At 37.2% G+C, this 27,879-nt stretch overlaps 1 protein-coding gene across 1 annotated transcript in view; it reads right to left on the reverse strand.

Moving 5' to 3' along the window:
- Window positions 1-23,226, reverse strand: part of FNIP2 (folliculin interacting protein 2) — a 42,670-nt gene extending 19,444 nt beyond the window's left edge. Inside the window, exons 1-8 of the mRNA XM_029283810.1 lie at window positions 23,042-23,226; window positions 21,084-21,210; window positions 13,190-13,312; window positions 12,580-12,680; window positions 12,419-12,490; window positions 9,327-9,421; window positions 7,224-7,295; window positions 5,063-5,186 (exon numbers count right to left, since the gene is read on the reverse strand). Of these exons, the coding sequence (XP_029139643.1) occupies window positions 5,063-5,186; window positions 7,224-7,295; window positions 9,327-9,421; window positions 12,419-12,490; window positions 12,580-12,680; window positions 13,190-13,312; window positions 21,084-21,210; window positions 23,042-23,226 (899 nt within the window). The remainder of the gene's footprint in view (window positions 1-5,062; window positions 5,187-7,223; window positions 7,296-9,326; window positions 9,422-12,418; window positions 12,491-12,579; window positions 12,681-13,189; window positions 13,313-21,083; window positions 21,211-23,041) is intronic.
- Between the last annotated feature and the right edge of the window lie 4,653 nt (window positions 23,227-27,879).

The following is a 27,879-nucleotide window of genomic DNA, read 5'->3' on the forward strand; positions in this document are numbered from 1 at the left end:
CCAAGTTCAGAAACAAAGGAGGATATTTTTTCCCTTTCATTTTTTTAGAAGACTTACCTGTTAGCTCATACAAACTATTAGTTATTATCCTGAGATTACAAAAAAGCATTTTATAGCAAAAATCATTTTATTGATTTTATTTTATTATGATTGCCCTGATGTCTGTACTGAGTGTAGATAAAAATCATTTTAATACTTTTGCAATATATATAATTGAATATATAATTATAATACCGAAACCAATGAGACTATACAGTACATATTGAAATGACTGGTATTATTAAAAAATACAGTGTAATCACAATTTACTAAGACCATCAGCATACTATGATTTCCTTAAGGCCCTAATACTAAAACATTACTGCATTTTATATTTTTATGGAGAGGTATGTCTACCAAATTCCTCTCAACCAGTTATTCAGTATTTTGTGTGTTTGAGAGACTTACTAAAATAATCAATCCCATAGATTACTACCCTTTTCTTCTCTTTCATTAGGGATGAATGACACAACAATAAACCTGAAAATAATATCAAGAGACTATGAGCAGCTCTGCAAGAAAGTTAAGTATTAGGAGCACAAGTGGTGTTTTCATCTCTACTTCTAACAAAAGGTCAACATCAATGAGGTAATAAAGAATTTTAGAAACAAACCACTGGCTTAAGGGATGGTGCCACCAAAAGAATTTTGGATTCCTAGACCATGGTCTGCATTACCTACATAAAGGATTTCTAGCAAGAGATGGGTTGCACCTCACCAGAACCGGAAAGAATGTATTTGGAAAACTACTGGCTCAGCTTATCTGAAGGGTTTTAAACTAAATCTGAGGGGGGAGGGTGACTAATGTTTGGGATCTTTAGAACCTAATCCCAAACATAAATCCCCAGAGAACCAATCAAACAAGGAAGTAGTGAGTGATGGGAAGGGAGAAAAACTCAGATATAAAACAGGAGATGTAGGAAGCATACCCAGGGTCAGCCATAAAGGACTCAGATGCCTATACACAAATGCTCAAAGTCTGAGGAACAAATAGGGTGAATTTGAAATACTGGTACATGAGGGCAGGTATAGTATACTGTAGTTGCCATTATCGAAACTTGATGGGATGATATGACTGGAATGTACTGCTGGAAAGATATAAACTGTTCAAAAGAGACAGACCTAACAAATGAAGAGAGGGAGTTGCATTATATGTAAAAGATCACTATACAATTACAGAAATGCATAAAACCAAGGAGGAAAGCCTTTTTGAATGCATATGGGTTAATGTAAAAGGAAAAAAGAATGACATTGCCATAGGTGTATACTATAGGCCACCCAAACAAGCAGAAGAAATAGATGAACTTTTTGCTAATCAGTTAACAAATGTATGTAGGAAACCTACCACAGTAGTAATGGGGGACTTTAGCTACCCTGACATCAACTGCGAGATAAACTCTGCATCAAGTGGGAGATCAAACATGTTCCTTATGATCATAGCTGACAATGTTGTTATCCAAAAGGTAGAAGAGAACTAGAGGGTTAGCTATACTGGACTTAATTCTTACTAAAGAGAAGAAATGATAGAAGGAGTTGAAGTTGCAGGAACTTTGGAGGATAGTGACCATGTCACATTGGACTTCAATATAATGCAGACATAACAATAATCAAACTAGTGTTTTAGACTTTTAAAAAGCTGATTTCAATAAACTTATAGAGAGCTTGGGAAGGATTCAATATATGAAAATCTTAAAGGGGAGAACAACTAAAGAAACTTGGAAAACTCTGAAAAATATTATTATAAAAGCGCAATCCAGCACAATTCTTCTGAAAAAGAAATATAGGAAATCCAAGAAGAAATCAGGATGATTGCACAAAGAACTATCTGATAAATTGAAAGACAAAAAGGATAAGTATAAAAAATGGAAAGAGGGACACATTACTAAGGCAGAATACTAGCATACAGCATATAGTCCGAATTTGCAAAGATGGAGTCAGGAAAGCTAAGGCTCAGAGTGAACTGACTTGCAATAAATGTCAAAAATAATAAAAAGTTTCTTTCAACGTAAAAAAACAAAAAGTCAAGGAAATAATTGGTCCACTAATGGGAGAAGATGGCAAGAAACTGATGAGCATCAGGGAGAAAGCACTGCTGCTTAATTCGTTCTTTGCATCTGTCTTCACACAAAGCAAAAATAGCCCAACCTACCAAAAATAGAACCGTAAAATGCAGACTAGGTATACAAATTAAAATAGGCAAGAAAATAGTAAGAGAACACCTGTCTACTTTAGACAAGTTCAAATCACCAGAATCAGATGGATTACATCCCAGAGTTCTAAAGGAGCTGGCAGACATGATCTCAGAATGACTGAACCCTATCTTTCAAACATCATGCAGCACAGAGGAACTAACAGAGGACTGGAAAAGAGCTGATGTAGTTCCCATCCTCAAAAAAAAAAAGGGGGGGAACAGATCCAGGAAACTACAGACCAATCAGCCTGACATCAATACTTGGGAAGATCCTGAAAAGATAATCAAGCAACAGATCTGCAAAAAACTAGAAGCAAGCAAAGTTATAACCAGAAGCTAACATGGGTTTGTCAAAAATAGATTATGCCAAATAAATCTTATTTCATTCTTTGACAAAATGACTAAATTTGTGGATCAGAGAAATACTGTGGACATAGTATATTGGATTTCGTAAAGCATTTGACAAAGTAGACAACACCTTGAAAAATGTGGGATAGACAGCAACATCACTAAATGGATTTGTAACCGGTTGACAAATCACACTCAACGGTACTATATTTACATGGAGGGAAGTAAGCAGTGGGTACCACAAGGCTCCGTCTTAGGCCCAGTACTCTTCAATATCTTCATAAATGACTTAGATGAGGGAATAGAAGGGGAACTAATTAAATTTGCAGATGACACTAAACTGGCAGGAATAGCCAATACCCCAGAAGATAAGCTCAAGTTGCAGAAGGATCTCAACAGACTTGACCACTAGGCCCTATCTAACAAAATGAAATTCAATTGAGAGGAAAGTAAGGTTTTACATTTAGACAAAAAAACTTCCAAATATACAGGTACAGAATAGGTGAAACTTAACTCAATAGCAGTAACTATGAGAGGGATCTTGGAGTTCTAATGGACAATCACTTAAATATGAGCCAGTAGTGTACTACAGCAGCCAAAAAAGCCAATGCAATCCTAGGCTGCATTAACAGAGGGATAGAATCAAGATCATGTGAAGTGTTAGTACCACTTTATAACGCCTTAGTAAGACCACATTTGGAATACTACATCCAGTTTTGATCACCACAATATAAAAAAAGATGTTGAGATTCTGGAAAGAGTGCAGAGAAGAACAACAAAGATGATTAGGGGGTGAAGGCTAAAACATATGAAGAAAAGGTTGCAGGAATTGGCTATGTCTAATCTAGTAAAAAAAAAAAAGATAGAGATGACAAGATAGCAGTGTTCCAATATTTGAGGAGCTGCCACAAAGAGAGGGTCAATCTATTTTCCAAAGCACCTGAAGACAGGACAAGAAATAATGGATGGAAACTAATCAAGGAGAGAAGCAACCTGGAATTAAGGAGAAACTTCCTAACAGTGACAAGGTTACCCAGTGGAACAGTTTGCCTCCAGAAGTTGTGGGTCTTCCACCATTGGAGGCTTTTAAGAAGAGAGTGGACAGCCACTTGTCTGGAATGGCATAGGGTCTCCTATTTGAGCAGGGTGTTGGACTAAAAGACCTCCAAGGTCCCTTCCAACTCTGCTATTCTGCTATGTTAATCAGAAATTCCTGATGGGATGATAAAAACAGAGATAAGACTCTTAAGCTTTGAATAAGGGATTTGAAATAAATTGATCTAAAATGAACACAATTCTAGCTGAACAAGTGAAATGACTACAGAGAATATTGGCAATATCACCCCATTTTAATTAAGTTATTTTTTGTTGAGTTTTTCCACTAACTCATAGAAGATTCCAAGATAGTGTTTGCATCTCAATACATGATTCAACTAATGACAGGCTAACATATTTCAAATGAGGGTTGAGTTTACCAGGAATATAATAGCAGAAACTTCATAGCAATTGGGTGTTAATAATTACACATGAAGCATATGAAGCACATTTCACTAAATGTGGAGGTTTCTTCTAATATTCAGGAAGCAATTAGTGGTATTTCTTCCCATTAGATTATTCATAGAGCTATAGGGTTGGAAAATAGATCTTTAGAGGTCTTGTAATCTAATTACCTGCTAGAATCTCATTGCATCCCAGACAAATGACTGTTCAACCTTTTCTTAAAAACCTTCAGTGATGGAGCATCCACGGTTCCAGGATGGAGACTATAGCTCTTATGACTAGCAAGTCTGAATCCTCTTCTACAAAGCTCCACCCAAGTTGATGGTTTGTTAACTTCTTATGTATTGCATTCCTTATTTATCTTGAAACCCGGCTAATTTCCACTGTGTCAGTTAAGCATTACTAATTAGTTCAAGGCAGAACAATTTACTAGGTCACTTAAAGTTCTATTAATTAAAAGGTTCTGTTATTTATTGCACCCACTCAAGTATCTTTATAACCAGAGCCTTTCAATCACTGTCAACATATTTATTTGTAGCATCTTGTGCTCAGAGGTTCAGTAACCCTAAATCTGGATAGTGAGAAAACTTGCTGAAAGACCAAAAAGCACTGACCCTATCTTGTTTAAATGGAGCTCTTCTGTTACCAAGTAGTGCAATTCCTTAACAACAGAAAGGCAGCTTTACACTACTGAACTATGGTCCTTTGCCATAAACAAGATGAACATAAAATTTTCATCCTTTCTTCTGCCCCTCCCTTCTTCCAGGGTGGATGGCTCTTTAGAGTATTTTTGCATATTTTAGCCAATATATGTGAACTTTCATGTAAACCCATTTAATTAGAGACATGAAAAGGAAAATTAAAAGTATGGTAACTATTGTGCTGGTTTATATCAGTCCAACATTGAGACCTATTTATTTTTTTTAGACTGCAAATATAAACTACATACATCTGTATTACAAGAAGAATGTTTATGTTAACCTACCTTCTAGGTGTAGGTGTAATGCCATTTTCCAAGCTTGTGGTTTGACTTCGAAGCCAGCGGCGCTGGTAACTAGAGGAGGAGCTAGGAGATGGTAATGGAGTCATCAAAAGACTACTCAGAGATGCTGTCAACAAAGCAAAAATGTCAGTAATTTTGTCAGAATGTAATTTCTTCTGAACTTGAAGGTGGCCGAGCCATGTTTCTATTATAGATAGCCAATAGAATTTTTATTTTATAGACTGAACATAAGAGATAGAAAGAGAGAATTGAATACTTATCTATAAAGGCAGTTCTTTATGTGGATCCTGTGAATTTATGCATATAAATTAGGCAACATGGATTAAACATTCAGGAAATATAGCAATAGTTTCTGAAAAAAATGAAGGTCTATTAAAGAAAATAGCCAATATTATTTCCTGATGTAAATGAAAACTAGGGATTGACCTGGGAAGGGAGGAAATATTTTTGCTGAAGGAGAGATATCTCTTGACATAGCACTGAAGCTATCTTAGAATCTAGCAAGCAGATAGGTGTAGCTTAGACCAAAATTCAAAGCAGTAACTTTAGAAAACATCAAAAAGAATCCAGAGGTTATAGAAGACCATATACCTTGAAAACAATAGAGTAGGACCTGAACTATTGGTTTGGGGAGCATATCAAGGACAACAATGCTGCCCTGAAAACAGCAATGGAAATAGGGCAGAAAACCCTTTCCATTTCAAATACACACACCTGATGTATTTGTTGAACTGAAACCACAAGTAGTTCTGAAATGAAGCACAACAGCTACAGACTTCAAGTGCAGTCTGTTGAGTAAAAGTTATGAACCCTATCCAGTCTTATTGCTAAACAAAATATCCTCGCAAAAGGATATTAATCTTAGCTTCTTGAAAAACCAGTAGTACAGAACCATATGTGGTGAAGCAAGTTAATGGAGAAATTGTAACTTTAGGTACTGAACTAGCTGCTGAACTAGAAATAAGTTGTTTCTATCTGAAAGATGTCCTCTGGTAAATGAAAGAGAGAAGCCTTCTCCTAGAAAGAAAGACTGATAGTGAGCTCCTGAAGAATGAAGTTCATATCCAAGTGTCTAATCTGCAACTCTATGTGCTGATTCAGAGTACTGTTGATGATGAGAACCAGATTGTGATGTTTCAGTTATAATAGTGTTCCAGGCTTGGTGCTGAAATAACAGAGATATTCCTCTTCTTTTACTCTATGTCTCTCAATGCAATAAGAAGTTAATAGCACCCAGCCTTTTCTTTGTGGGTGGAGAGGATTTTGATCAGTATTTAAAAAAAGCAAATACTGTAAGTCTCATAGCAGTCCTGGAATATAATCTCAAATTTAGAATTAGAGAGCTACAATGGCTTTAAAGACAGCTGTCTTTAGAGCTTGTTGCCAGAATGGTTTGCAAACAGGAAGAATGGCTAGAGCAAGTCTGCTTCATAAATGGCTAAATGGCACATTCAGAAATTAAAATTTGTTCCTACAAGGTAGGCATTTGCAAATGGGACTCTTTAAGATCCAGGGTGAAGGCCCAATTCCTGCAACAAGGGGAAAAAACACGACTCCTTGCAGATCCAGAAATCTTAATAACAACAGAAATGATTATAAAAGGAAAAGGAATAGTAGCCACAAGAGATCTAATATTAAAAGAAAGAAAGAAATGGAAATAAGAGAATCATGACCATGTAATTCTGGGAACTAGAGTAAATGAGTAACAATTAAACCTATATGCATTGCAGCAAGAAGGGAAGATTACTATAAATAACAACGTAAAGTCTCATTTTGTCTTATGTTGCCAATATTCTAATATGCTTATAGCACTAAGAACCTGAAGGTGGCATAATGATGACATTTACATTTATCTTAAAATCAATAAACTGTGAATAGTAGAAAATCAAGACTGGCAAGTCTCAACAATGAGCTTGGAAAATATCTAACAGCGGACATCACACACAAAAAAAGATCAAGATACTTTTTGATCTATACTAACAACAAAGTGACAAGCAAGTAATTCCTATTTCTAAATACACTATCAGTATTCAAAGGAAGAATGTATGAATTTCATCTCAAAATTAAATCTGAATCTACTGAGTGATATTTCATTACAGTATTTGATTACACTTCTGAAAGGAACAAAGAAAAGGATAACCACCTGATCGAGCAATGCCACTGTCTCTGTCTTCATTTTGACCTCTACTCGGCATGTCAACAGGAGTGCTGTGTGCTGAATTAAAAATATCAAAGTTAAAGCATATATCCAAGTTATCTTTTCAAAAGGTAAATCCTACTAGCAGTTGGATTCAAAAGTACTATTTTTAAAGCTCCAGAACTTTAAAATAAAATAGATAGGACTGGTCTATTAAGTAGCAAATAATATACTGAAACTAATTTACAACAGTAGGAAGTGTCATTTGAAATATCACATTTATTATGTTCACAGGGTTGAAGTGAGAAGTTCTTTGTGCTTGGTTGTTTGCTTGCAGATGTTTCATTACCCGACTAGGTAACATAATCAGTGCTAGTGGGCGTGGGAGTAGCTCCTTGTTTATGTTTATCTACACTGGCAGGGCAAGCTATTGTATATAGAAAATTAGTCTATAGGTTTGTAAGTCTTGATACTCAGAAAGCATCAAAGGCTCCAGAGAATTACTAATTTCAATGCCTATGCTGCCTCAAAGTTCTGTGAAGTAATAAGGGGGTGTTCACTACCAGTGAATTTCAAATTTCAAAATTGCTTTGACAGTGTAATCCATGAAAATTGCAAATACAAGGGTCCCCTAGATATATTTTCATGGAACGAACCTTAAGCATGGGAACCTGGCTACTAGTCATGGTAGCAATATATTGCCTTTAGGTTTCTCTCACAATAGATAAGACAGTGCACTTACTGTATGTTATCCACAGAGTCTACACTTTGATATTTGTGGTTAGCTACTGGAAGGGTAGTCTTTGGTTTGATCCAGCAAAACTAAAAGATGTATCTTCCTCATCATCAACCACATTTTAGAAAAACAAATGCTGGCCACTTTCAGGATTTACAAAGTTTCTAAAAGTTCATAGTTAGAATCAATTACTTTGTTCAATTTATCAATTTATCTGCATGGAATACTGTTTAGAAGGAATATGTCACTTTACACTGTTCTACAAATGCTTTAATGTGGTGTTTTTAATAAATTCTCTAGAAATTCTCACATTTTAACAAAAGTTGCAAGGTTGAAAAATATAATTAAAATTGAAAACAAATTCTTAGGGCATTATAGCACTTAGCAGAATTAAGATATTTATTGAAGCAAAGCCTTTCATGTATGGGTTCACATATAACCTTTTATTTATAAACTACAAAAATGTACATGTTTAGGGAAAATTATTTAAATTAAATCCAACATTTTAGATACTATAGAATGTTAGCACATTTGCACTCTGTAATTATCTATTTTCAAAAAGCTTCTGGTTTAATAATCAATGTTAGCAGAGCAGCAAGTTGCAACACCACATGAAATAAATAAATAAATATAAATTGATATTAAAGAGATTACTAGATTTAGAGAGCATATAAGATTTGTGATCTTTCTAAGATTAAGTCACACACTTTTATAATTTGTCCACTTCCAAAATATTATTCCTTTATTAAATTCATTTGAGCTCATTGGGTGATTTTTTTAGTTGAAGCAAGGAAGTGGGAATCACAGAAAAAGTGTGGCAAATAAATACGCTAGTATTTATTGTATGTGCAAGAAAGAATAACTTCAAAAAAATAACCTGGAAAAAACAATTCTCAAAACTGGAAAAACACAATTTTTAGCATCAGATAAGTGCTATTTCACTGAAAAATACTATTGATGAAGGAATTCAATTAATGTAGCCCAATATTTTAAGATGTCTATCATTAGAGGCAGCTTTTGCAATTTTATTCAATAATAAAAATGAGGACCAATTGTGTCATTCTACTTATAGAGTTATTGATCCCACGGGAACAGATATTACAGCATCTCAAAGTGTAGATAGGTACATCATGCTGTACTCAACATTGCACACAAACCTGCAAAGAAAGCACTCCGGATGAGCCAAAAAGCCCCTCCTTCAAGTATACCATGAAGCAACATGGTGCTACATGGTGGTAACACACCTGAAGTGGGCAATATGAGAAATATACAGTTAAAGAATCAGAGAAGCCTGAAATGTGAAGAACCAACCAAAGGATATGATCTATGCAGTTACCCCTGCACATCAGCTAATTTTAATTTGATATATTTACCTAGAGTACTTCCATTCTGACACTGGCCCAAGCCATTTGAATGCAAATTCAGCCTTGATTGATCTTGACCGATGTATTCAAAACTACCTTGCAAGCTTGAAAAAGAAAAGGCCATTCAAGAAAGGTATTAAACTTTCAACAAAACTTAAATTGCTAAAGAGAATTTTTCACTACTAATATTAATTATAAAAATTGATGATTTTGCAAGATTTCTACTTTATTACCTTCAGGTAATCTATAAATTTTCTTTTATATGAAAAATGGAAATAAAAATTAAGCAATTGCATCAATTATATGCAAAAGTCTCTTAACGGTAATCAAACTTAGTATTCTCACTTGTAAAACATTCTCTATTGTAAAACATGGGCTAAATCCTCTCAGTGTATTATTGAGCCACATGGAGTGGCATTGTTGCTTGATGGAAATTAAAAAAAACTACCTAAGCAAAGAATGCAGTGATTGATTTTGGCTCTATCACAGCCATATAAATATGCCAAAGTTACATCTTTTTCCCCCTACCTGTTTCTTTTGGATTCAGCTGACCTAATTATATTTTTGTTTCTCTTATCTGAGGGAACTATAATGGAAAATAAATTCTCACAGTCATGTTGCATTAGAATAGCCTATTTCTCAAATAATATTAGAAAATGTTGTGATAAGCAGTATTCCCTAAGTTATCAAGCTATGAGGCAAGAAGCTTAAAGTGCACAAGAATAATGTAAGTAGCTTTGTTGATACAATCCACAACTTTAACCTTTAAAGCAACAGAACACAAAACTATTCCAATCATTAATTGTTGAAGTTACAGCAAAAAATCTTCCAGTGGACAATGCTAGTACCGGTATGCATCTCAAATCCTATGCCTGGAACCAATTATATTATTCCTAGACAACACAACATTTCTGTCAGGCAAAAGGACAGGTTTCCTCTTGGTGTATTTCTCAGGAGGCAGAGAGAAACAGTGGCAGCCCCTGTCTCTTTCTTCCTGAAGCTCTCCTTCTCCTGAAGTTCAATTTGCTGCAGTCATGAGTCAAGAGTAGATTGTTTCTTCTTTCAGACTGTTTCATGCCGCTCCACACACAGAGAAAGGATCTGCTTCTTTCTCTCTATAAAAACACAATCTGTCTGAGGTGAGGATTCATAAGAAAGCCTCAGCAGGATGGCCATATCTGGGCAACATATGAGATTTTAAAGGAGAACAGTTCAAAGGTGTACGAAAACCATCAATTAAAATTAGGAAGAGTTCGCACTATGTGGGAGAATGAAAATATGTCCGCCCAGTCTCTCCCCCTCTTCACGTCCTTGTCTTCCAATGACTCCTACTACTTTGCAAGGCGAGTCTGTGATGAGGGGGAGATTTAGAATTCTGATGACAGGATTCTAGGCTGAATGGGGATTTGCAGCCGGGCAGAAAAATTCTACAGCATTTACTGTTATCCACTCTCAGATAATTTGTTGAATAATACTCTGTATTTTTTAAGGATGAAAATATTAAAGAAATTTTAATGTGTTGAACATAGGTAGTCCTCAATTTACAACAGTTCATTTAGTGATGGTTCAAAGTTACTGTAACAAAGGCACTGTGACATGACCATTTTTCATGCTGAAAACCATTGCAGCATCCCCATGGTCATGTGATCAAAATTCGGATTCGTGGCAATTGATTCATATTTATGACTGTTGCAATGTCCTGGGGTCACATGATCACCTTTTGCGACCTTTTTACAAGCAAAGTCAATGGGGAAGCAAGCAAGTTCGTAAAATGGGCCAAAATTCACTTAACAAATGTTTTGCCTAGCAACAGAAATTTGGGGCTCAATTGTGGTCATAAGTCGAGGATACCTGTGCAGTGTATTTGGACATGTTTTGCAACTTGGCAAGAAAAATTTTGCCTTTCCTGGAATTTTAAAGTTTAAATTATTACATTTTAAAATTTATACTAATTCAATTGTTTAGTTTAACCCCTCTTTTCTTTTGTTCCTTAGCTTAGCATTCTGTTTCAATGTTGTTTTTAGCCAAAGCTTTTTGTATGTGCTTTGTTTAACTATTCTAATCTTGTAAATTCAGCTTTGGATATTTGCATATCTATTTCCTTTGTGCTGGTTAATGAACACAGTAAAGTCTTGCAATTTTATTCTTTCACTGGGCAATCTCTTCATCAATGTATAGCTGCTTTAATTTACCACATTCCATAATGACATAGTGAATGGTTAATGTATTTATTTTAATTTATTTGATTCTGTGGCCAACTATAATATGGTAATTAGAAAAAATAACTAAATATACAAACCTATAAAAATATAAAAATATAAAAACTATCAATAAAACTACACTAAAATAAAAATTAACCATAGTCAGCAGCAGACTTGATCACTAGATGAGATTCAACGCAACCACTATAGAAGCTCTCACTATTATCAGACCCCTAGGCACAATGGAAACCATGACTTGGGGTCCTAAAGGCTAGGTGGATCAGGGTTAATGCAAGAGCTACACAATTCTTTTTAGGTAGGAATTTTTTCAGTTGTACTTTTTTGGTAGTGGAGTTATAGTATAGAGGATTTCAATCATTATGAAATTCCTTTCCCTGAAGAAAATTAGAAAAAATATCTACTTAATTTCTTTATCCACAAATTTGGTGAAGAATTTGAAAGTCCATTTCTCCTGACCCCATTGTCTACATATAAGGGGAAATATGATAAGAAAGGAGTATGAAATATGTTCAGCACCTTCAGTAATTTATAAAAATAATAAAGGTGGGATTAAAATAAATTAAAATAAAACATTTTGTTCCCTTCTGTAGATCTCTATATTCCAATGTATATTCCAATTCCAATCAAGTCAGTTAATATGTCATTTTAATCCTGGCCTAAATTTAGAGATTTTACATTATTACAAGTGTTATGGTTCTGCAGAGGAGTTTTGTTCTTCCTATATATTGTTGATCTTTATTCTTATAAACAAAATTACAGTCTACTTTATTACGAACTAGTTTTGACTGTTACTTTTACAAATAATATAAACTGAACTTCCAAAGATTTTTTCTTATAGTTAAGAATCTGAAATGAAACAGAAAATAAAGATCGCCTTACCTATTCGTACTTCCAAAGAAGCTGCCTACTCTAGCAGAAAACACTTTACTCATCATAAGTTGTGGAGGAGAGCTGAAAGGTTAAACAATGCCATGAGTCAATAATTCCAAATACAATTCCAACTCTCATATAATAACACGGAACTGGAGACACCAGCTCACCGTATGTAGTGAATTTTCAGTGTTGAGCCTTTGTAACTCATTGCTACTGAACCAAACATCATCTCACCCAGCATGTTGACATCAGAAGCAGGCCTGACATACTACAAATAAAGAAGACAAGGGGTATACATGTGTCTAATTACTTTCATAAACTGTCATATTCTAATTCTACATTAACTCAGCTTTACTCTACAAGCACATATTATTGCATTCCAGAAGAAGCAAATGCAAAGTGGAAGGATTTGCTGAAGACTCCCCGAGTTCTGCTGGATAGTCACCACCATTGGCAGATAAAGTAAGAAACATATCATATTCCATAACTATGAGCTTCATTTATTTAAGACTTTTTTTCTTTCTGATGGAATATATATACTTGTTGTCACATCGGAAATTAAGACATATATTTATGCAAAAATACATTTAATCTTTTATACTGCAATCCCAAATATAACAATTCATATATATTTTACTCCTGCACCCATGCAAATTATAAAGCTCTTTTTTGCTAATATGGCCTTCTGGCAATAGGTAGAAATTCAATGTAAAGATTAATTTTCAGTTCATGCAAATTGGATTTGTATACAGATTTCAGCTGAGACATTCAGGTTACCTGATATTTAGGAATATCTTCCTTGCCAGGTACTCTGCTGTTCACCGAAGGGCTATGGGGGTAAGCTGTGTTAATACCACTGTTTCTTTGGCAGCACCCACCATCTGTTTTTCCAGAGGTATCCTAAGGGATTGAATAAATACTAAAGATAAATCAGGTACCAAATTGTGTTGGGGAGGGGGAGGAGGATAATTAGAACATTTGAAATTTGAAAGAAACTTCTGCTTACTTATAATGGTTATGAGAGAATGACCTTAGGAAATGAGGAATGGGATACTGCTTAGGAAACAATTAGACAAGATAGAGGGGAGTCCCCAGTAGCTTAATGGTCAGAGAAAGAAACTTAGGAAAGATATGCCCTAATTGATCAGGTGGTTAAAAGTGGTAGCAGGATATTTGACTAGCAAGATTCTGTTAATGTAGCCTTAAAAGTACAATTAGAACACCTCGTTGTGTTTTCTGTCTTATGTACCTGGGAGGACTGACGTTACTCTTATAAATGATTGTCATACAAACCCTTGTCTATTCATTAGTCATGGCAGATATCATTAATAATAAAATGCCCACCTACAGAACAAGTGAAGTTGTAGTAATCAGTGCTCAGTCATTGCAGGGTGTAAATATGGCTGCCCACTGTCGCAGCATTTATTCTTTTATACAGTTTTACAAGCAGCAAAAGTTTAACATGGCATCAGCATAGTAACAGCATTTCTATTGGTGAAACCCCTTGCCAATCATTAAGAATATAGAAGCCAGAGGCCCAGAACAGGGAACAGTTGGCTGTAACATCCTGTTGGTGTAAGCTAGCTGATATCAGGCAGGTGAGGGCATTGTACCAGCCTGGGATATTTTCCCACATTGCCATGGTGATATGTAGGGAAGAGATAATGTAGAGAGAAAAAGCACGCAGGCGTTGGAAGAGCAGTTTTCTGCATACGGCCTCTACCTGGCCCCCACCTCTACATGAAGTCACTTTTTTTTAACCTCCCAAGCCACCCCCACCCCACCCCACTGATCAAGTGAAGTAACTTTCTGCTAACCACTTCAGTCCCCCAGGAATCTTTTCAATATCCAGCTTGCCTTTGTGTTTTCATGAGCAGGTGGGCCTGCTTTCAAACAAAGCACTGGAGTGCATATTTATTCTCTAAGAATGCACCTGGGACCATGTCTGAACCAGAAGAACTTCTATAAATAAAGATGCTACAAGTTGTTCTTTTGCAACATGCCACCTCCAAATGTGCTTTTTTAATAAAACGAACTTTAAAAAAATTAGTGAGGGGAATAGAAAGCCTAGTGGATACCAAGGTGTTCATTGACAGCCTAATATTGATAGGGATTTCAGAACATCAAATCCAACTTCTACAAGTACTAGTCACTTCAGCAGTATTTTGCCGAACGTACCAACTGTAAGGAACCACTTCAATCCACATCTTAAGAAAGCAGAACTCTTGGAAACGGTCTCTTCCAACAGGAACTTTTATTAAGAGAAATTGATAGCAGGCATGATAGACAGGATCTGAGGGATTTCCTTACAAATCGATGTTTTAAAGTGTCCCTAAGCAACCCCTACCCCACAGTTCTTCCGGGCGATTCAGACCGGCAGATTTCTAGGTGTTAAATCCAGGAAAAATAACATCAATCCGGCTCCGTTGGGCATGATCATTCAACAGCTCCTCACACCTTATTTTGATGATGGATAATTAAACCAGATCCCGGAGGCTGCATCTTTTCACCCCCCTTTTTCCTAGCTGGCCGGTAAGGAGGAGAAGTTCAGAGGGGCATAGGATAAAAGGCAAATGGTTACATTGTGATGGTTAGCAAATCCAAAAGCGAATAAGCAAAAGGTTACTTTGTAGTGAATAGAGGAAGTGAAAGTAATAAAACCCGCATGCATACCCCCCTCCCCCTTAGGAGTATGGCAAGATCCAGGAGAGGGTAAGAATTGGTTTTATATCAGAGAAGATAGATAGAAAGGAAATATAACTGGATTCTGACACCAACACTGAAAAATAAAAATGAGTTGCTTGCAATTTTTTCTTACCCAGAGTATATGAACTGGGCCTTGCTGAATTTAATATTGGTCAAACCAAGCACAGGTAGTCCTCGAGTTACGAATGGAATGGATTTGTAGGAGTGAATCTCATACCTTGAATGTGATCACTCCCATCCACTACCTTGAATGTGATCACTCCCATCCACTAATTTAATGCGTGGGCGAATGCACGGCTCGTTAAGTGAACATGAGGTATCTCAGGGTGGGGAATATCATGGGAGGCCTAGTGATGGAACAGGCCACCTGCTTCAGACAACCCAAGGCCATCCCCAACCCACTGAAATACCTAACTATCTCTCCACTGGGGTCCCCACAATTGCTCTACCCCCCCATCCTGCCGCGCTGGGTCACTTACCTTGTGAAGATGTGTCTCCTCTCCAGCCTGTTTCTTTGTCTGCTCCCGTGAGAACAGAGGAAGAGCAGGACGAGTGCACTCCACTCGGCTTCTCTGGCTCACCGAGCTGCCGCCCACTTCTGGAGTGGCAGGCAGTCTCGATGAGTCTCCTCCAAAGGCTTCCAGGCTCAGTGTGGAAAAGCGTTTCCACACTGAAGGGAGGTTTGGGGCAACAAAATCACATTGCTTCAAACCTCCTGTTGGTGTACAAACACTTTTCATGCAGAGCCTGGAAGCTTCTGGATGCCTGATCTTGCGGGAAGTCAGGCATCCATTCTCTGCAAAAGTGGATGAGTGCCTAAGCACAAGATCATGGCCCCCAGAAGCTTTCAGCCTCTGGCCAAAAAGTGTTTATCCTGGAAGATGCCTCTGCTGCCCAGAACAGACTTCGGAAGCCACATGGCTGCTATCCCCGACCTCCGTTCTGGGCAGCAGAGACATGGAGGAGGCATCAGACGCCCAGAACGGACCTCCGAAGCCACGCGGCTAACGCCCCCAACCCCCATGCAGCCACTGCGCCTGACCTCTGTTCTAGGCGGAAGAGGCATGGAGGCCTCTGATGACCTGAACAGACCTCCAGAGCCACATGGCCACTGCCCCCAACCTGTTCTGTCCCAACATCCACGAATACTGCTCAACCACTTACTCATGAGGAAAAGCCCCTTTGCATGGAAAAAGGCAGGACTTGATAAGATAAACCCCTTTTATTTTGACACAGCTTTTATGGAACAAAACTCCAACCAGTCCTTTAGCTGTTGAAACAAACGATCAGTCTCTGAGTTCTCAGCTGGAATGTTCAAGGTTTAAGTCACTCAAACACACAGAAATCCGAAAAACCTGAGGCAAGAAATCCAACGACAGTAGCACAAAGCTGTAGCATGAATGGTTGCCATTGGCAACCAGCCCCTCCCACGCCTCTCCTCTTTATAGTCCAGCTAGGGCGTGGTTTCTTAGAATCTTTTACTTTTCCTGAAGGACCGCCCCACTGCCCTCCACTGTCCTGCACGCCTTTCCTCCATGCGCATCCATGCATCTGGAACAGGCCCCAGCTGTTCCTCCTCTTCGCTCAGTTCAGGCCCCCAATCCAGCTGTCTCTCTGCTTGAGCATGAGTAGATGGGCCCGTTGTCACATCTAGCTCTGAGTCTTCATGCTCCTCAGAGCCTTCCACAGACTCCGATGTGACCCCAGGCAACCTTTCCCCCTCATCCGATTCATCTGACTTGGCTGCCGGATCTGCTGCCAGGCAAGGACTCACAACACTATCCCTCACCACAGGACCTTCCCCCGTATCTGACGGGCCGGATGTGGCCATGAAGGGAATTGTTTTTGGAACACTGTCACCAAGGCAGGAGCATACATGTCCTCCCAAGTGAACTCCTCCATTCCATAGCCGTTCCACTCAATCAAATATTGGAATCGGCCTTCCAACCAACGGGAATCTCAAATACTGGCGACCTCATACTCAGGAGTGCTGTCTCTGTCCTGCTGTTCTGGTGGGGGACGTTCCGATTGGCGGAGCAGACACATTGGTTGTTCTGAGACCAAGAGGGAGCAAGATCGGATACACCCGTAACAAACGTGGCAATATTAACCGATAAGCAACCAGATTAATGATGGTTTCAATAGGGAAAGGGCCTAGGTACAGGTGGTCCAATTTCTTGGCAGGCCAGTCTGATGGAAGGTGCCTGGTTGACAGCCATACCCGATCTCCCATAGCTAACGCAGGTGTATCTCGCCATGACTGATTGCAACTTTATTGTAATCCACCTTGGCCTTATCTAATTGCTGTCACACCAATTGATGGATAGCCTGTAACTCAGTCAGATATTCGATAGCTCTGGGAACTGGCATGTCGAGCTGCGAGAAGGGAAAAAATCAGGGATGATACCCCACATTGGCCAGGAACGGTGTCATACATATGGAAATGTGCTGTGAATTGTTAAAAGCAAACTCGGCTACTGCAAGATAGTCTGCCCAATTGTCCTGTTGCTGATTCATGGAACAGCGCAAATATTGTTCTAGGATTCTGATTACTTTCTCGGTCTCGTCATCCGTTTGCGGATGATGCGCCAACAGGCAGATTTGTATGTCTAGGTCTTCATCAGCCCTTTCCAGAAACGGGCCTTAAATTGAACCCCTCTATCCGAAATGACTCTATCAGGGAAGCTGTGCAGCCAGAAAACATGCTGGATGAACATGCGAGTGGTGGTGCGGGCTGACAGCAAGCCACGGCAAGGAATGAAATGTGCCATCTTGGTCAGCATATCCACCAGCACAAACACCACTGTGAAGCCAGAAGACGGGGGCAAGTCTGTCAAGAAGTCTATGGACACTGCTCCCCAGTGTCTCTCGGGTGTTGATAAGGGCTGAAGTAGACCTGGTGGGGGCCCCGTTGCTGATTTGGCCTGCCTACACCATACATAAGACATGACGTAGGCCTGGACGTCATGCATACTCGGGGCCACCAGAATGTCTTGTAAAGACCAAAATGCCCCGCTGCAGGATTATGACATTGTTTGAGAATAAGTCCTCTGAGCGGCCCTGCTGAAACATAGAGCCAATCGCAATATTTCAGGAGTCCATCCATGACGGTCCATGGGGAGTCTAACCCCAACTCCTCCCTTCATTGAGCCACCCACGCGTTGTGCTGTTGTGCCTCCTGAATCTGATCCCATAAATCTAGTGGCTCCCAAACTGCAGAGAAAGACTCTACGGGCAGAACCGCCCTGGGCAGAAGCTTGTCTTCCGTACGGGAGTATTCTGGTTTCCTTGAAAGAGTATTCGCTCTTTGGTTGCGACCGCTTGGTATGAATGTAATGCGGAAATTGAAACTCACGAAGAAGATAAACCACCAAATCTGTTGTTGGTTCAATTTCCGGGCGGTCTGCTAACTTTCCAGATTCTTATGGTTTGTCCAGACTTCCAATTTGATGGTGAGCCCCTTCCAAATGATGTCTCCGGGCCTCAAACGCCACCTTAATGGCCAATAGCTCCTTCTCCCAGATGGTGTAGTTGCAGAGGCCTGGAGGCCTCCAATACCCAGAACGGACTCCAGAACCATGCAGCCACTGACCCTGACCTCCATTCTGGGTGGCAGAGGCATGGAGGAGGCCTCCAATGACCAGAATAGACGGCCGCTGCCCCCAACCTCCATTCTGGGCGGCAGAGGCCTGGAGGACAATGTCAGCCCCCATGTGCTCGCTGCCTCCTGTGCTGGCCACAACCACTCCCTGGGTTTATTTTTGGGGTAGGGCTTATATTAGGCACACCCTAAAAAACAGGCTAAGGCTTATTTTCTGGGTGGGTCTTATTTTCAGGGAAACACAGTAGAAGGCATTTTAAAGATTTGTATCAGAATAATATGATGTTGAAGAACAGAACTGAAATCCAGGCTATAAATGTACTGTTCAAGAAAAAATATAATGAAAAGAGAACCATAAAACAATTCTGAGATTTCAAAAAGGTAAAGTTTGAAGGTATACGTGGTATAACTGGAGAATACTTATGTTGTTTTGGAGTGGCTGTGAAACTTCTTTATCATAGTCATTTCCCCCCGACAATTGGAACAATACTATTATTGTTCCCTAATGTAAAAGTAGTAATAACAAGGCTGGATGCAAAAAACAGTAGGGGCATTTAATTTGTTAAATGTCTTAGGGAAATTGGTACAACTCTAATTTAAAAGGTACAATTTGAGAAATAAGAATGAATAATATTTGGGAATTTTGGCTTAATGCTAAGCAGATTGGGAATTCCAAATTTTGGATGGTCACTGAGATACATACAAATTTGCAAAAAAACCCACACCTACATTTGTAGATTTAGAGAAAGAGTCCAATACTATAAAAAAGCTTGAATCACGAAATATTTTGCTTGAATATGGTTGTTTGCTGAATGTGAGAAGACAATATATGATGGAAGTAAAACATGCATGATACTAAATGAAATGTTCAGTAAATAATTCACCATTGGAACAGGAAAAAGACAGAGATGTGTGATGTCTTCTTGGTGTTAGATATGTTAATAGGGTTGTGAATATGTTTGCCTTTTGTCTTGTCAGTGATGCCAAGGTTTTGATCAAGAACCTGAACGATTTATAGTGAATATTAGACAGATTATATTTTATTTTATTACAATTGAATATTAATGCATTTATACTATTAATAAAAGATATGCAGATGATACCACTTTAATGGCAGAAAGTGAAGAGGAATTAAAGAGCCTCTTGATGCGGGTAAAGAAGGAGGCTTGAAGTTGGCTTGAAACTCAACATTAAGAAAACCAAGATCATGGCATCTGGCCCTCTCAATTCCTGGCAAATAGATGGGAAAAAATGGAGGTAGTGACAGATTTTATCTTCCTGGGCTCCAAGATCACCACAGATGGGGACTGCAGCCAAGAAATTAAAAGATGCTTGCTCCTGGGGAGGAAAGCTATGGCAAATCTAGACAGCATACTAAAAAGCAGAGACATCACCCTGCCAACAAAAGTACATATAGTCAAGGCCATGGTTTTCCCAGTTGTAATGCACGGCTGTGAAAGTTGGACCATAAGAAAGGCTGAGCGTCAAAGAATTGAGGCCTTTGAACTATGGTGCTGGAGAAGACTCCTGCGAGTCCCCTGGACTGCAAGGCCATCAAACTGGTCAGTCCTAGAAGAGATTAACCCTGACTGCTCTTTAGAAGGCCAGATCCTGAAGTTGAAACTCAAGTACTTTGGCCACCTAATGAGAAGGAAGGACTCACTGGAGAAGAGACTAATGCTGGGAAAGAGAATGAGGTGGCTGGATGGAGTCACTGAAGCAGTAGGCGTGAGCTTAAATGGACTCCAGAAGATGGTAGAGGACAGGAAGGCCTGGAGGAACATTGTCCATGGGGTCGCGATGGGTCAGACATGACTTCGCAACTAACAACAACTATTAATAAAGCAAAACCTCTAGGAATAGCAATAGCACTTAAGACTTATATACCGCTTCACAGTACTTTAGTCTCTCTAAGCGTTTACAGAGTCATCCCAAACAATCTGGCTCCTTATTTTACCAATCTCGGAAGGATGGAAGGCTGAGTCAGCCTTGAGCTGGTGAGACTCGAACTGTCAAATTGCTGGCTGTTGGCAATTGGCAGAGTTAGCCTGCAATACTGTATTCTCACCACTGCACCACCATGGTTCATACAAGTTCTCTAACAAGAACTATGTACCACAAACTAAAGATAATATGATTTAATTTTAAGTTTGCTGTCAGTTTTTTAAAACATATACATACTTTAATTTATCTTTATTCTGTAACATTTTTTCTAATTCTACATTATTTGTTCTAATTTCATATTTAAGTTTTACTAAGGGCGGGTTTAATTTCTCTGATAAACGTTGATAGATCAGATACAATAAAAGATTACTTAAAATTGCAAAATAATTTTTATCATATAAAAAAATAATAAAAACTTACCTGAAACTGTTTCTCATCAGTCTTTCGGACAGCTGTAGAATCAAACAAGACTTGTCTGCCCCGTCTTTCACAATCTTGATACACTATCAAGCGGATTTCATTTAGATCAAACCCAGAACAGGACCAGCTATGAGTTTTTAGTACAAAAAAAAATGAAGAGAATTATGCAAGAAGTTTTTCCCCTAGCAAATCCATCAGTCTGCAGTGAAAAGAGTTACTCTAAGGAATGTGAATTCAGAGATCTAGTTAACAGTAGAGAAGAAGATAACACAACAATGCCATCAAATATTGCAAAGAAATTGCAAAAATATCCAAGAGTTACATCTCAGATGCTACAAGCCTCAGTTAGCATGTTAAATGTTGAAATTCATGACTGTACAATTAGAAAACGACTGAACAAGTATGGTTTGTTTGGAGGGTTGTCAGGAGAAAGCCTCTTCTCTCTAAAAAGAACATGGCAGCATGGCTTAGGTTTGCAAAGTTGCATTTTAACAAATCACAAGACTTCTGGAACACTTTCCTTTGGACTGACGAGACCAAAGTGAAGATGTTTTCCCATAATGCACAGTGTCACGTTTGGTATCAGCACAAACATCTCATACCAACTGTCAAGCACAGTAATGGAAGAATAATGATTTGGGCTTCTTTTGAAGCCACAGGACCTGGGCACCTTGGAGTCATTGAGTCAACCATGAACTCCTCTGTATACCAAAATATTCTAGAGTCAAATGTGAGGCCATTTGTCCAACAGCGAAAGATTGACCAACATTGGGTCGTGCAAGAGGATCCCAGCCACACCAGCAAATTTACCACAGAATGATTGAAAAAGAAAAGAATCAAGGTGTTTCAATGGCCCAGTCAAAGTCCAGACCTCAACCTGATTGAAATGCTGTGGCAGGTCCTCAACAGAGCTATGCATAAACGAATGCCCACAAACCTCAATGAACTGAAACAATGTGGTAAATAAGAGAGGGCCAAAATTTCTCCCCAACGATATGAGGGAGTTATAAAATCATACCAAAAAATTGATTACTTCAAGTTATTGCTGCTAAAGGTGGTTCTACATGCTATTGAATCATAAGGTACACTTAGTTTTTCACACATGGCTTCTCCATTTTGGTCTTTTTGTAAAATAAATGATAACATAGTGAAGTATGTCAAGTGTTGTTGTTCATCTGACGTATTTATGTACTTTTAAGAACTGCTAAGGACCAGATGGTCTTTTTCACATGACTGTACCTATATCAGACAAAGAGAATGTGCTACAGCATCTTCAATTCTTCATTGCAACTTGTATTTTATTCTATTTTGTAAGTATTTCTATTCCACTAAACAATGGTCATACAAAGAATTTAAAATAGGTATGCAATAATCATCTAGTTATTTTGAGTGAAAGCTACTAGAATTTCTGAGAGTTGCTAGATGATTTGAACGATAGAATCCTTAAACTAGTGATCAGGAATTATGTAAAACAATAAAAACACTACAGTTAGGTTACTTATTTAGAGCTTTCAAAATATCATTCAAAATATTTTATCATCATAGGATAATATATTTATTAGAACAATCTGTGAACAAAATGTGATTTACATTTTAATGCAGATTTAGCAAATCAACAACCTCTAAACCTGGAAATTTTAAAAACACATTCTTTGTTATTTCTGCTTTTGAATGTTTGTTCCTGAGCAAACAGTGAATATGTATAGATTTTCATACAAGCAAACACAAACTGATGCAGAAATGGAATGGAATAAATTAAAGATTAAAAAACATGCAACTGAATGCAATATATTCAACATAAATTGCACAATAATTTAATATTAAAAAAAACCTTTCAGTGCTGAAAAGAATAATCACAGATGATTGCCTAAAAAAGAACATGTGTGATAATAGAAATGCAAAAAAGTGAAACTGCCTCCCAGCCCACTCAAAGCCAGTTTTACATTAAGCTTTCATACCTTTTAGATAGTTCTCCAGTAAACCTCTTTGAAAATTTGGAACTCTTTTCTGCCACAACTGATTTAATTGCCTTATCCACTCTTGGTGTTGAAAAGCTATTCACTAGTGAAGTAGGGCAACAATGACTTGATTTCTGCGCCTGGTTGCCTGTACTGTTAGATGATTTTGATGTACCTCCACACATTTTCAATTCACAGACATGCTGTTATAGGCATGATTTCTTCAAAATAACGATTTTATATTTAAGTATCCACAGAGATTACTGTGTAATAAGCTACTGATGAAAGAAATGTCAGACAAAAATTGGCTAGCACTGATTTGGCCTTTTTAAGAAAAAAAAATCACAGCTGAATATCTTCTGCAGTCAGTATTACTTCTTTAGATAAAATTTAACCATTTACTATTAAAAGTTATAGCAATAACTTCTTTAAAAACATAGAATAACTTGCTTGTTCTTATAAATGCTGCCAGTTTTCTTGCTAGCAAAGAAGAACTCTGATAGTCATGCTTCCTGGTTTGTTTCTGTAACTAGCAATTATTATTTGATCACAAGACCTAACCAGATGGCCTTCAACAGAAAGGTAGCTGCTTTCTCACTGACTCTTCAGTTGCAAACTTGTTTTAAAACAGGAGGCAACACCCTCTTAATGGTCTCATGTGAGCAAATGTCATCTGACAGCTCTTAGCAACCTTGTGTCTCAGCACCATCTCTTCAAGGTAAACAGGAACCTGCCACCAATGCTACAGGTTATCTGTAAGAAATGATTAACACAAAAAAGAGACCTTCTGCCGTATTCAGACTTTTAGCTCTAATGCGATTAACATTAGCAACTTGTTTACTATCAGTAACAAAGAACAATCTGAATACAGTAAGAAGAACTCAAAAATTGTTCTGTTTCATTTTATTAGTTCTGAAGAGGTGTAAGGAAAGACTAACCATTTACACTTAAATGATCTTAAAAACAAACGTTCAAGTAAACATGAGTTATGAAATTTAGAACAATTGCTCGTTTCTGGGTCACACATACACACATGAATGGAATGCAAATTAAAACACAAGGGTATTTGCAATGGGGGGAGTCCATTAGCTGGGAATGAGTACAAATGAAAAGCAGTGTGGCACTAACATGAGGCAAGCTCTGCCACCTTTGTACCTGTGGCATATCCTGTGTATGTACAAAAGAGAAGAGCCTGCATTGCAACAGGTCAATGTTGCTTTCATATTTTGATAAAAAGTGTTTGATTCTCCAAGTATCTATGTCAGCAATACATCAAAAATGTGAACAGATTTGTTCAGTAACTGCCTCTGCCCACCACAACTATAACACTGTTAATTGGTGAATAAGGACAGTCACAATGCTTTTGAAAAATAATTAAACATTTAATCTCAACAAAAAATATGACTTTCTGCACAATGCAAATCACAGTGTATACCAAAGTGTTATATTAGAATTAGCAACTGTCTTATTTAATGACCATTTGCAGTTGTGATGATGATGAAAAATAACTTTATTATCAGTCCTCACTAAACAGACTTTGTAAGTCTGTAAGACAAGAGAAAGCTGAAGTAAGATCATAAGCACAGACATGGTTTCACTTAGCAACTGTTTTGCTTAACGAAGTTGCTGGTCCTGATTATTGTTGCTAAATGAGAACTATCTGTATTTAGATGACCTGCATAACCATCCTACAAGACAGCTACTTTAAAACAAAAATTACTCCAAATAGGAAGAACCAACAAGTGCAGGAAAGCTACTGAAGAATATGCTAGTCCCAAACTATGTTATGATTAAGGCTATATGTGATATTCAAATGCACCCAACTAGTTTCTTCAAATACAGGTAAAATTAATTGCTAGCTTTGTGTTCTGTTCTAAGAATAAAAGTTGAGAATCTAGGGAGGATTCACCAAATGAAAGCTAAGTCTAAAGCTGAAAAACAAAGTACACTAGTTCAGCACATCACAGTACTGAGGGGAATAGATTAACAGCACGAGATCACAACAAGAAGGTCTAGGCCAGGGGTGTCAAACTCACAACGTCACGTGACGTGTGGCGACATATCGTGACTTTTTTTGCATTGCCGGCAATGGGGTGGGCGCAGTCTTGCCATGACGCATCCGGCCTGTGGGACGGCAATTTGACACCCCTGGTCTAGGCAATCAAGGAAAAGTTTGGACAAAGCTGCACACAAAAGAAGACTTCAGTTGTTAGCAACCCTGTAGTAGGCAAGTCTTTATGCTGACAGAGTTTTCCTAGAAACTCTACTGTTACTAACTCAATTAGAAAATGGAGAATTTGTTTATCTTGCAAGCCCTGTGTTTCAGGCATAGGTTATTTGCTCTCCTCTTCTCTGGCCCTGATACACTCCATTCATTCATTCTACCATGAATCCAGCAGTTTCTTTTCAACTCTTCTCAGATTCTTTATCATCTCATTTTCTCTGACATGAAAATGGTAATTTTAAACTCTGATTCCAAAATCTCTAATGGATGTTGAACAGTCTCTATAATATATGTATAAGTTGAATAAAAAAATACTGTGAGATAAATCAAATTCAATTTTACAATCTATAAGTTTGAAAAACTGCACCATCAGAAGTCAACTGATCTAAAATACTAATATTACAAGAGGCCGTTTACCTCCCAAATAGATTTATTGGCTTTTTTAAAACTGATGTTTATCTATAACATGAACATTTCATGAATAATGAGATAGATGATAGATGACTGGTAGGTAAGGAAACAGGGATGTTATAAAATAGATTCCATTGTCTGCCATGATTTTGATGGGGTCAAGTAGTAACTTTCAAGGTGAGCCCAGAAAGAATTTGAATTCTGAAATGTCTTGTCCTAATCAGTAACCTAAATTAAAATGAATTCTTAACTATTGGCTTGTAAGCATATAAATTTAAAGCAATTTTTCCAACAACTGTGGTGTATGCAATGAAAAACCTTTAATAATGCACATGGCATAGAATTATTTAACAATATATAAATTCACTAGAAATTATGTAAAATAATGTAAATTAGTTTTGAGGTTAAATAGTTAGTTGAAACAACTTTGTGGGAATAAAAATACCCCAAAATCAGAACCCAAACTATATTCCAAATACTTAAGCAAGTCCAAATTATTAGCAATTCTAGGAAGATCAAGTCTAATTCATTCCAATTTTTATTTATTCATTTATTAAACAGATTTATATACAATGAGGGAAAAAATTATTTGAACCCCTGATGATTTTGTACATTTGCCCACTGACAAAGAAATGATCAGTCTATACAGTGGCTGTCCAATTCACACACAGTGACAATTTATACAGTATTGTAACCTGAACTAATATGAAACTTTATCACTATCTCAAACAAGAATGTTTGTGAAAATGAATTTCTGGTTTATCTACAAAATATGTAGATGATACATTTTATAGATGCCTTCCTTAAAGCCCTTTAATATTTTCAGTATTCAAGAGTTTCTAAAGCTATGTTAAAAAGGAAAAACAGTAAATTTTGACATGTTTAAAAATATCAGTTCAACCAATGAGAAAGCATATTATTTGTAATTAAACATAATTCAAGGATAAAATAAAATATATTAATAGATATATTAAATGCTGGGAAAACCAATCAGGTTCCATATCAGAGACCTCCAAGAAGCTACATCAAAAGGATTCCAAATATTCTGAGTTAAAGCAAATTCATCAAATGAAAATATTTTATCCAGAATTTTGATGGCCTCATGTAAATTTAGTCTAAAAGTTGGAATCACTGTTCCATTATTATCTACCAATTGTTGGGTACTTATTAGTACCTACATTAATCAATGAAATTTCCCTATAAATTGGATACATTGTAGATCAAGTTTAGAAAGGACTGTAACTGAAACTGGGGAGGTAACTGGAAGAATCTTCAGTGGATAAACATAATAAAATAGGAGATAATATATATGAGCTAATCAACAAGGCTAGGAGATTTCCCCAATTTCATAATTCAATTGGTCATAATTTCTTGGAAAAGGAGGTGTTATGAGATTAATCATTTAGCCTTATGATTGCTGTAGTACACTCACTATTTTAAAAAAATCATCTGTGGATGAGCAACTGAGACAATACAATTTGGTATAATTTTTTTTAAAAAAACAATAGCAATAATAGATTTATAATCTGTACATAGTTTCCTAAACTTATCATGAATTAAGGATGCAGTATTATATTGATTTATCACAAATATACATGTTTACATATATTACATTTATAGAAATCATGTATTAGGGATGATATATTGTAAAAGTGCATCAGGCGAAGTGTGTATAACAATATTTACATAAATTGCATAGGATAGTTGTGAAAAATACTTAATATATATCTGTATAAGTGTAGTTTGGATTAAAAAACATGATTTACTGAGAAATTAGAAAGAACACTGTATTGTATTTTTGCATGCAATACTGACATGAAAACGATTTCCACAAATCTATCCATTGCTGCTTTCCCATACAAAACAGTCATATACAGATTTAAGGATTAGCACAACTTTCAGAAATATATATTTGTTAATATTAGTGTTTTAAGTCTGCTGCATCAAAATTAATGTTTTGTTATACATAAGGACCAATCAATTTATTTCTATGTAAGAAATACGTAGTTGTTAACCTCAGTCCATGATATGTATCTGATAAAGTGAACTCTAAGGCACAAATGTTTTGGCAATACACCGGTCAGTTTTCAATCCTTAGAAACAGGCTATGAATTCTACAATTAATGAAAACAAATTTATATTTCACTATATATAAAAATTTTAGAACTATTTTGCTAATATTTTAAAGATTACACGGCTTCAA

This window comes from Protobothrops mucrosquamatus, unplaced genomic scaffold (assembly GCF_001527695.2).
Source record: "Protobothrops mucrosquamatus isolate PMUCROS unplaced genomic scaffold, P.Mucros_1.0 scaffold238, whole genome shotgun sequence".
NCBI lineage: Eukaryota > Metazoa > Chordata > Lepidosauria > Squamata > Viperidae > Protobothrops > Protobothrops mucrosquamatus.